The 11277-nt window shown below is 47.5% G+C and overlaps 1 protein-coding gene across 1 annotated transcript; it reads right to left on the minus strand.

The window, feature by feature from the left end:
• Positions 1–1311: 1311 nt before the first annotated feature.
• GHRH (growth hormone releasing hormone) lies at positions 1312–11065 on the minus strand. Its single transcript, XM_054644612.2, has 7 exons — positions 10648–11065; positions 6906–7005; positions 5960–6091; positions 5188–5292; positions 4089–4226; positions 3696–3792; positions 1312–2883 (listed from the first exon to the last, which is right to left on the minus strand). The coding sequence occupies exons 1-6, from the start codon at positions 10805–10807 to the stop codon at positions 3729–3731; spliced, it is 699 nt and encodes a 232-aa protein (XP_054500587.2). The 5' UTR covers positions 10808–11065; the 3' UTR covers positions 1312–2883; positions 3696–3728.
• Positions 11066–11277: the final 212 nt, after the last annotated feature.

The raw sequence follows: 11277 nt of genomic DNA on the forward strand, positions 1-11277 counted from the left end.
TTGTGGGGGCCAGCAGTGCCTGGCTGTGCCTGACCCAGCAGCTTTGGGGGTCCTGTGGGGGCTGCACTTTCTTTCCAGCCTCTGGCAGTGACCTTCTCACTCCAGACTGATGGAGGTTGTTGCTTCTGCTCTCCTATGAAACCACAGCCAGGTGGCTGCTGCTTGTCATGTGGCTGTGTTTGAGTTACTCAAACTCTAATTTCCCACCTAATTACTCCCTTCAGGACCACCAAGCAGTGCTGAGGCAGCAGATTTGGGTGTTTCTGAAGGACTCACAGATAGTAATAACCAAAGGCCTAAATCTCCTCCTGCTGAGCAACTTTCACATGGAAAACTTAACAGTTGCTCCCTCCCCTGCTCCTGTGCATCCTATGTCAAGGGTAGGTGCTTTAGGGGCCTTTTGGCAAAGGAACCTTATCAAAGTCTTCTGGAAATCCAGGAAAATTACATCAGCAAGCAAGCATGTGGATAGAAGGTGTGGAGCTGAATCCTCAAAAGCATTTCACGTGTGTGAGACGTGACCCCGCTTTATTAAATCCACCTTGTCTGTTCCCCACGCTGTTGCTCACACTTAGCTCACAGTTCCTGCTCTTTGTAGCTGTTCCTACCTGCTGCTGCAGTGTAAACATTAGGGTGGGCCCACAGAGGTTTAATGAACTCCTTTGACCTCCCCTGCACTCCTTCAAACACCAGATCTCAGGCTGCATTCAAGTCCTCTGGGACTAAAGGAGTTTTAGACAAGAAATAATTAAGCTATTCATAGTCATTTACCCTGAAATATTTTTTTTAGGCCTGTATTTTGTTACTGCTCACTTAGCAGCTTTGTTTTGTAACTAATTCTTTCTGCTGCTGCTTTGTGCTAAGACAGAACTTTCCCTGTGCTTATAGAGCTGCAGCAGGTTCTCCAAGGAGAGCAGGGATGCAAAAGGAAAATCATGGAATGCCCCTATGAGGTGTATTCTCTAAGCTATGTGTGTTGCTATTGATTGTACTACTTATGGATTAGGAAAGATTGTTTTTATTATTTTGGTCTTTCAGTCCTCAGATATTTTTTATTTGCTTTGTTTGTTTTTATATTTAATCTCACAGAGTTTGAGCATTTGTTTCCTCATTTTGAAGCAAACTGAACCTCCAAAGAATCTCTTTTATTCCAAATAGCTACACTCACCCATCCATTTAATCACAGACTTAATCACCCAAACACTTTCTGAAATGTTTTTGAAAGGGTTTTGATTTTATTGGCAGTATCCAATCCAATGTTTGCATATGCCTTTTATGCCACTTAACAGAGTTTAAATTCATCTTGCTACTTTGTCTACTTTCTGCTTTAGGAATCTTCATTTTTTGAAATTCCTTTTCTTGGAGGGAGTAAGTCCTCATGGCTTTGAGTGTGTTGTTACAGGATATGTTTAGAAATCCATTTTGGACTAGGCTACTCAGGTAATTCTTCTGTGTATTTCTGCACTGTGGAGCAGGAGGATGGCTCTGGCAGCTGCCTGCCCATGGAAGGGCAGCACTTACCCTTTAGTGCTCCTGCTGCTGTCACAGCTTCACTGCTCTCCCTCAGCATCCTCTCAGTGTTCCCCATCCTGCTGGGTGGTTTGTAACACCTCCCTAGAGCTGGAATTGTAAAACCTGAACAGGCTTTAACAGGTTGGTGCAAGGATGAAATCATTTCCATGCACACTGGAGCCTCCTATTCTAAAACATGGCACCTGAGGAAAAATGAGATGGTAACTACTGCAAACTAACGTGGAAATGTTGGAGTGCAAGGAGGGAAGGCTTCCTAGGCCTTAACACACATTTGTATTGTGATATATATCACAACATGTGATGTGTATGTATATTATATAGATCATTGTGGTTCCATCCTTGTGGTGTTATTGGTTCTGGAGCTGGTGCCTTTGTTAGCCCAGTTTTGAGTCATCCTTGGTGCACCTGACAGTTGTCTCTGAGGAGCATCTTCCTCAAGAAACTAAGGTCTCAACAAAAGAGCCATCTTGACCTGCTGTTGGACAGGTTTATTTAGAACAACTCTAATTTCCTGCTCTGATGGGAGACCAGACCCCATCCTGGTGATATTTACATTTCTGAAGACATAATTATTACACAAACAACAGGGGGATTGGGGTGAGAAGGAGCAAGGAGCTGTATGAGATCACTGGGCTTATAACTTACTCCCTGTAAAACATTCACAGCTGCAACAGGAGGTTGAGTTGAAACAGTGACAGCCCCATCTGATGCACAGGGATCTCCTTTAGCTCTGGCAGAGCTGTAACTTCAGCTTGAACTCCTCAAGGCTGAGCAGGAACCATAGCTGAGCATTTTAGAGTTCATTCTGTGTCAGGCAGGCAGCAGCAGCCCTGGGCAGTGCTTCCAATGAATGGGAGATGTGTGAATTCATCCCTCACCTCACCCTGATCCTTGCTGTGTGTGGCTGTGCCATCAGCATCAATTTAGAGAACGCTGTAATCAATTTACTAAGTTGCCTAAAGGTGCCTTTTGGTGGCCTCATATTTATTAATCAGGCCCTTGAACAAAGATGACTTGGCAGAAATTTTGCCATACTTTGTGATTTGAAACCTTAATTAGCAGCCAGAATGTCCCCAGGATTACAAGTGTATCACTTGTTTTAGTCTCTGTGTAAAGCAGCCTGAGGTTAAACCACAGAGGTGGGGTTTTTCCTGATTTAGTACAGAGCAGTATTTCAAGAGGGGAGTTAAATTGTAAAGACTGGAGTAAATTAAGTAGTGCTTCAGCACTGCATTCCTTTGATCAGATCTGAGGAGTGTATGCATCAGTTTCCAGCTGCTCACATCTGGGAGTGTCTTCACTGCCACGAAGGGCTCACTGTACAGTTTGGTCCATGAGCTCTGAATTATTCTAGACAGAAAGAGGAGGGAAAAGAGAATTACCAGAAAACTTCATAAGCACACACAGAAATTTTTTCATCCTTTGGAGGCTTTTCCTGACTGACCTTTTCTGTGGAAAGGTAACCAAGTCAGGCTTGGCAAGGGAGATGCTGGAATATTATGCTCTCATAGCTGTGTGATTTATGTAGAGTTCTGATCTTCCCTCTCTTCCCCAGCCCCTCTTTTGTTCAGTGTGCACACTGATCTCTCCACACCCCTTTGTATTGTGCTGGCAGGATTGGACAGGCTTCATTTCTGTGGGACAGCAGATCAAGTGAAGGGATTCCTGAGGATGGATGGTGTGCTGGCACTCATTCCCCCAGGAATGGCAAGACTTAGAGCATAATTCAAGTTCCAGCTGACTGTTTTCAGGAGTGAGAGATACAGAAAACAGTAAAACTTTCTCTGCTGTCCAGTACAGGGAAAACCTGACATGTCCCAGGGACCTAGAGACAGGTTCTGCTGCTGGAGAAAGATTTTGTCTGCCTTGAGCCTGGGCTAGACCCTCAGGCACTCCATCTCAGATGGCTTTGCAAGGCTGCTGCAAGCCTGTTCCCAGACATCCACATGCAGCTTCTTCAGCACTTGTGTTCTGTCTGTTCAGTCTAGCAGGGCTTTAGGTACTTGGCAATATTGAATGGGAGCTTTTTCCCCCCCTTAAATTGCAGCAAGCATCTTTTTCATGGGCAGCAGTGGGAGCTGGCATTGCTGAAGGAGAGCCTTCAAACCTTGAGCAGTGCAGCAGTGAGTTATGCACAGGATTGAGCAGGGAATGGTACTCACCAGAGTGTGGGGAGGTGGAAAAGGGAGAAATATTTACATGAGCTTGGCCAAGGTGCTGGGAAAGCCTTCTAGCCCACTGCTGTCAATGTCCTGAGGCCTGTCAAGGAAGACAGGGATGGCATCATTGGCATCAAGAGAGAAATTCTCTTTTCTGCTACTATTTGACAGGATGACAAGGCTGAGAAGACAGCAGTGATGTGCTGCTGTGTGGTGCAGGCTGGCTCAGGACAGGCTGTTCTTATCAGCACCCTGCTTGTGAGCTCAGCCTCGTTCTTTCCCTGACTGCTCCTGAAATGACCCTTAATGCAGTAGGTTCACCCCTGGGAGGCAGGCAGCAATAAGGAGCTGGGTGTGCTCCTGCAGTGAGCAGAGGAGGACCTGATTGCCACCCACCTGTGGCTCTGCAGGATGGCTCCCAGGAAGTCCCTCAGCACCATCTGCTGCTGGTACTGGCTGTCCATCAGGATGCTGTCGGACTGGCGCCGGCTCAGGAATTCCTGCAGCCCTTCCCCTGCGCTGCTCTCGCTGCTTCTGTTGGGGGAAGATGAGAAACCTCTTTGTTTCTGAGATGCTTTTTTGTCCCTCACTCCAAGTTTGGCTCAGCACAGAAAGGGAGCCTGCTGGGACTGAGCCTAAGGACACTCTGCTTAATTTCAGCAAGGAACTGGTCACTGTATTTGCTGCTTTGTTAGAAGATGGATTGGGCTGGCTTGCATCTGACCAGTTGTTCTTGTTCAGTGGCAGTCAGTGATCTAAGTAGCCAAGGGTAATGGACAGGCTGTTTTCTGTGTTCAAACCAGGCCAGGGATAATGGTTCCTGTCATAGACATATTTTGTGAAAAATCCTTTCATTAGGATTTTTCTCCTGAGAAGCTGAGAGGTCTCAGAAACAAAATGTAAACAATGATTATCTGCTGTTGTGGAATGCAACAGGTGCATCTGTGATTGGGCTCATGTGGTTGTTTCTAATTAATGGCCAATCACAGTCCAGCTGTCTCAGACTCTGCTCAGTCACAAGATTTTATTATCATTCCTTCCTTTCTAGCCTTCTGATTAAATCCCTTATTATTTTAGTATAGTTTTAATATATCATTTTCTTTTAATGTAATATATATCATAAAATAATAAATCAGCCTTCTGAAACATGGAGTCAAGATTCTCATCTCTTCCCACGCTGGGGTTGCCTGCAAATTCTACAGGTTCCCCACCAGTGAAGGAGCATTGCAAATATTATCCACAAACATTATTGCTTGTTGGTATTGCATCAGAACTCTCAGCTGATCTGATGCTTACAGCCTTGGAGGAAAGCATTAATTAGGCTGCTTAATGATAACTGTGATTAGGGGTATCCAAGACTGTAGGGAGGCAGGATGCCCTTTGGGACGTGGAGCAGCAGGAGAGATTGCTTCTGCTGCAGTGAAAGGCAGCCACTTCTGCCCAGGGTAACAGGCAAAACCCAGCCCCAACAGGGCAGCAGGGTGCTGGGGCTTACCCAAGCCTCTTGCCAATGATGGTCTGGAGGAATTTTCGGGCTGAAATCTGCCCCAGGAATTTCCTGTAGTTGTCAGTGAATATGGCATCAGCGTGGCGCTGCATCCTGGGGAGGGAAGGAAGCACAGGGTGATCTCTGAGCTGTCAGTGAGAAAAAACTGAACAGCCCACGTGTCACAGGGCTCATTCCAGGGCAGGTCAGCACAGCAAACACCTGGTAGTGTTGGACTGCATTAGTGTTGGAGGGTAAAAGGATTTGAGGGAGCTCAGTCCTGACATGGAGGCAGCAGGCAAAGGGAAATATCTGGGGCAGGGCTGTCCCTGTGCTCTGCAGCAGCACCAGCACCATCACCTCCTGGGAGAGCTGTGTCTGGGACAGGGTGACAGAGCCTCCAGCACATCTCTAGCCTGTGGTTGCACCCAGGCTCCAGAAAATCCACAGGTAAGGGAAGCACAAACCACTGGGCTGGTGCCACAGTTCTAGGGATGAGTCCCCAGTGCTTCAGACAGAAATAATGATCCTCTGTCTCCAGGCAGACAGGGAAAGGAGAGGCTCTAGCATCCCTGGAGATAGAATTGTCCACAGAGCTCTGGGAATCTGTTCCCTGCAGGAGCCCTGGGCCTGTGAGCCTGCCCCTGTCAGTGTGTCCTTGCTTGGTGGGGACAGCAGGACATGGCTCTGGACATGGGTGATGGTCTGGGACTAACTGAGCTGCTCCTGGGCTGTAACCAGCACTCTCTGCAGCAGCAGGGCTGGCAGGTGAGGCACAAACCTTTTCTCAGCGGGGTCTGTGAACAATCCCTCCTCCTCCTGCTCCTCTGCCAGGGGGCTGTGGCTCTGCAGGGAGCTGCTGTGCTGCAGCTGGAGGCTCATGGCCTTGCCAGCAACCGGCCCTGGGCTGAACCTGCAAGAGAAACCCCAGGCACACTGTGAGATGTGCTCAGGTGCCAGCTGGGGCTCAGTCTTCTTAACCATCATTCCCTACTCTCCTGCTTGTCCCTTCTCCATTTGTCATCCCATCTCAGCAGTGACACAAGTAGTGTCTGTCACTCTCCCCAGCTAGAAACTGCCCTGAAGCTCTCCCAGCAGTGGGAGGATGGTTTGTAGAGCTGCCTCAAATACACACCCCCCTCCCTGAGCTCCCAGCAGAATCCCACTGTTGTTCCTGGTGTCATTGTGCCATGCCTTTGGCACAAGGCTAAGGCATCTTCTATGGGACATTGCAAATCCACGTCAGAGAAGCCAACGCTCAATTTTGGGTTTCTGTTGAGTTGTAGAGGTACAAATCAGTGTTGCAACTTGTAAGACCCAACAAGGAAATACTTAAAATATTAATAGGTATCTGTAGATTTCATGTTCTAGAATATCTGCAGTTCTGACTTCAGTGCAAGTGCCGTGCAGCCACAAGTTTTTATCAGTGTTTGGGCTGGAGGTGCTGCCTGCTCTGGAGATTGCCAGATTTCCCTTTATAGAACTCAGCATTCAATTCTAAACCCAACTGTTTGGGCTGAAATATTCCATCAGGTGCCTGCCTGCTTTGGAAACCACCCCAGCACTGTACCCAAAAAATTCAGACAGGCCAGAGAAATAGGCCTAGAAACACATTTAGAGCTCATCTGGCTTTCAGAAGTGCTGGCAACCTTAGTTTGACACCTGCTTATTCTGCAAGGTCAGAGATGAGGCAGGGTGAGAGTGTGGATAAAGCACTCAGCACTTACCTGAGAGCTGGGTAGAGAGGGGAGGAGATGGAGCAGGTGACTAAATGCAGGAACAGGAGCAGGGTGGCCTTGTCCAGCATCTTGCACCCCTTGGAGTCACCTAAAATGCAGAGCAGCTGAGTCAGGGCACTGAGGGGAGGCCAAGCTCCACCTTGGTGTTCTCAGTCCCTGTCACCAACATGTTTTGTGAAAAATCCTTTCATTAGGATCTTTTCTCCTGAGAAGCTGAGAGGCCTCAGGAACACAATGTAACCAATGGTTATCTGCTGCTGTGGAATGCAACAGGTGCATCTGTGATTGGGCTCATGTGGTTGTTTCTAATTAATGGCCAATCACAGTCCAGCTGTCTCAGACTTTCTGGTCAGTCACAAGATTTTATTATCATTCCATTCTAGTCCTTTCTTTCCTTTCTGGCCTTCTGATGAAATCCTTTCTTCTATTCTTTTGGTATAGTTTTAGTATAGAATTTTCTTTTACTATAGTATATATCATAATATAATAAATCACCCTTCTGAAACATGGAGTCAAGATTCTCATCTCTTCCCATGTTGGGGTTGTCTGCAAATTCCAGAAGTCTCTCTGCTCATTTCTCAGCACAAAGGGACTGGAAATGTTCCTCTGAGGCTGTGGTGCTTCCCAAGGCAGAGATGTCTTGGTGTGGCACGGTGCCCCCATGGAGGGCAGCTCCTGGGTGTGATGCCCTGGAGCTGGTGCCTGCTCTGTCAGGGTTTGCTGCTGTGGGAGCCCCTCACTGACCTGGAGCTCCCTCTTGGGCTGCTGTGAGCCCCAGGAACCCCTGCAGGGCTGTGAAAGCACCTGGATGAGGCCAGCAGCTGGCAGGGATGTGAAAGGAACCTGCACAGAACCTTCTGCAGCCAGCCCTGGGAACACCTCTGCCCTGCCCTCATGGCTGCACCTGCAGGGCACAGGTCTGTGCCTGGGCTGCCTCACTGGCTGCCCAGAGACTGGGCAAAAACAGGGAAATCCAAATAAAACTCCTGGGCAGAGGGTTAATACTGACCGGTACCCCTGAAAAAGCCATTTATCAAAGGCAAGTGCTGGGCTTGGTTTGCCAAACAAAACACAGCCTGTTCCTTCAGTGGAGAGGGGACTGGACTGGAACATGGAAATATGTCCCTTTGGAAGGGCTGAGATGCTGCTGTGGAGAGGGGACTGGACTGAAATATGGAAATATGTCCCTTTGGAAGGGCTGAGATGCTGCTGTGGAGAGGGGACTGGACTGGAACATGGAAATATGTCCCTTTGGAAGGGCTGAGATGCTGCTGTGGAGAGGGGACAGGACTGAAATATGAAATATGTCCCTTTGGAAGGGCTGAGATGCTGCTCTGGAGAGCAGCTCCAGCTTTGGAGCAGTGAGCCGGGCTCAGCCGTGGGTGGAGTTTTTGTGTGCTGGGCTGGGCTGAAGGGCTGAGGATGACTCAGGCCAGAGTGGCCCGGGGTCACCCACCCTCCGGGGCTGAATGCCGAGCTGAATGCCGAGCTTTTGTCCCTGGAAGCAGCAACAGGAGGAAGGTATTTCAGTGAATGCCTCTCTTCCCCAGCTTCCATTGAAAGCGACTATCTTTTGCTCAAAGAAGGTTCTTTAAGAATGTGGATAGGAACCTTTAAAATACCAAGTTTCCCTGTTCCCTATCTTATTATACACAAGAAAAGAGCAGAAAGGTGTTTGATCTCCCTAAGAGGAGGGGAAAAATCCCTCTTCCAAATGTATAACGAGACTTCCTGTAAAAGGAGCAGCTTCCAGATGGAAAGGGTTTGCTTGGACTTCTGATGGCTCAAGTGAACTTTGAAGGAGTGGGTTTTACCCATGGGGGGAGGCTCTCTGCTGGCAAACACCATCAGTGAGCTCTCCTTTCTGCTTGGACAGAACAGGGCAGCACAGAGAGGGGGAGGCTGATTCAGGAGCTCGTGCAGGTGGGGCTGATGCTGACACCAGGTGAGTTAATAACAGAATCAGTGGCAGTGCCCGAAGTGCACAGACAGACATGGAGAGGTGTCCCTCCAAGAAATGGGGTTTCTTATCACAAAGTCATTCTCACCCAGGCTCTGTTTGCAGTTACTTGTGCTCCCAGATGGGACCAGCAGCTTCCCCAGCCTTTCCCCTGGGAATAGCACTGTAGCTCCTGCAAAGCTCCTTGTGCTCATGGGGGGCATCTCCTCCTCCTGCACAATCACTTTGGCCCCCCAAAGAGCCAAGGAATGCTTAGAGGGACTTTGATAGATGTACAGGACTTCTGCTTTTAGAACAAATCCCCTGCTTCCCTTTCTTTTTTGACTTTTTCATTTGAATTTGGAAAGACATGCTGCTTCTGTGCCTCTTCCCTAAATATCTTCAAGAAAATCCCAAGTCAGATCTTTCTAGATAGAGGAAATTATCTAAGGCATCTATCAGTGGGTACCATCAGACCAGCATCTATAGAAAGTGCCAGCCAGGAGATTTAATCAGTATTAGAGAAGCTTCTATGTGAGCTGAGAAGTTAAGTGCCAATGTAAATGCCCAATGTTGTCTGCTTCCCCTTCCTAGGACACAGCCCTGATTATCACTTTCCTTCTGTCTCTGGCTTCTCTTTAAATGTTGGATTTTTCTATAGAATTGCTTTTTGAACATTTGAGGGTTTTTTTAATTTCTCTACTATTAGTTTCTTTGAAATTATTTTTCTTTGTTTCTGGCTTTGTTCTTCTTCCCCTATCCTGCTTTGTCTTCTCTCCCTTAGCTACAGCCTGCTTCCAGATTTTGGGGTACATCTGTCTCCCTTTTTCCCTCAGGAATAAACCAGAAATGAAAGTTCTACATCCCTTCCCAGATGTGTCTGCTATTTCAGAAGAGAAGCTGGGAAATGGAAGTGTCACCCTGTGTGCAGGCAGCTTGACAGCTCTGCAAAACATTGTCACCTTCAAAATTCTCCTGAGGTGAGGGACACCTTCCCTTTCCATTCTGGCAGCATGTGAAAAAATGATTAATAAATAAATCCCCCTTAAGATGAAGAGCTTTTAGCACCATTCCAGCAGATGAAGTGTAATAGCTTTGTTCCATCCTGTGCAGTGGGAACAGCAGCATTGTGACAGTGATGTTGGAGGGCTGGGTAACTGCCTCTGGCCAATTCTGAAACCTCAACCTGAGCAGTCTTCAAAACACCTCTGTGTAGATGAAATGAAGCTTTTGCCATGCCTGCTGTTTTATAAAGCTGAAACTTTCATAGCCTGAAATGCGGCATTAGAAAAGCAGAAATCCTTTCAAGTGCCTCCCTGTGCCCAGACTGGCTTTGCATTACCTGTGGCACAGAGTTGTGTCCCTCCTCACACTTTGGTTTGGCTCAAACACAGTTTCATTGCTGGGTGAGTGAAACACCGCTCATTTGCCAGGGAAAAAGAAACTCACATCAACATAGCAAAAGAGAAGAACTGTGCTACAGCTGGTAATCATCTAGCATGTTTTATAAAGCTCATCTAAACATGTTTTATAAAGCTCATCTAAACATGTTTCATAAAGCTCATCTATAGTATAATTCCATTGGTTTGCATTTATGATGTAGCTCAATTGTTGTTTCATTCTATAACTTGGTACAAAAACATGTTGGTATAAATCTTGATATGGTACAAAGGCACCGGGCAAAGCTCATTCCTGATGCCAGTTTTGATTGCATTTCAGTGGAATTTAATTGTCCTCAACTTCCAACTAGACATTATCCTGTTAAATGCACAGAGAGAGTCTCCCACTTACCGTTCCTGGAGAAAACAAGCTCTTCTTGGACCAGCTCCTGCCCAGGTGCTCCTTCCCCTGCTGCAGATCCGAGTTCTCCCCGGGAGCCCGCAGGGCTGTGCTGGGCAGGGCGGGCACTCCCGGAGCTCCCCGGTGTCCTCTGGCTGCCAGGGAGCTTCATCTCTGCCTTTTATACCTGAGCTCCCTCAGGAGTCCCGTGGGCTTCCACCGTCACAGCATCAATTATCCTCCTGAATTTCAAAGGCTGTGTTTGCATCCTCTGTGTGTGTGTGTGTGCGGAGGGGGCTGTGCCCGCAGCCCAGGGTCATTTGCACGATTTCTCTTTATCCCTCTAAGAGTGAAGAGCGAATAACAGCAGTAATCTGGCAGAGCGAATGACAAATTTACTTTGCCAGGTAAACTTCGTTTTTCCTCTGCAATTCCATTTTTTCCTTCTGCTCCACAGTGAGAGTGAGTTAACCATTAGTACTTTCTCACACTGCATGAACAGGAGGGTTGATCTTTTATTGCTATTTTATTTTTCTTTGATTCTCAGCCTTTTTCTCCTTCTCCTTTGTTACTCACACCTGCACCAGGGGGGCAGTTCAGTCCCTCACAAACCTCACAGCTTCACACCAAGCCCACAGAGCA

This window comes from Agelaius phoeniceus, chromosome 17 (assembly GCF_051311805.1).
Source record: "Agelaius phoeniceus isolate bAgePho1 chromosome 17, bAgePho1.hap1, whole genome shotgun sequence".
Taxonomy (NCBI): domain Eukaryota; kingdom Metazoa; phylum Chordata; class Aves; order Passeriformes; family Icteridae; genus Agelaius; species Agelaius phoeniceus.

Coding starts and splice junctions, on each gene's coding strand:
- GHRH (XM_054644612.2), bottom strand. CDS start 10,807: ATGAAGCTCCCTGGCAGCCAGAGGACACCGGGGAGCTCCGGGAGTGCC. Junction 7,006..10,647: donor GCTTGTTTTCTCCAGGAACG/GTAAGTGGGAGA, acceptor TCTGCATTTTAG/GTGACTCCAAGGGGTGCAAG. Junction 6,092..6,905: donor CCTCTCTACCCAGCTCTCAG/GTAAGTGCTGAG, acceptor TTTCTCTTGCAG/GTTCAGCCCAGGGCCGGTTG.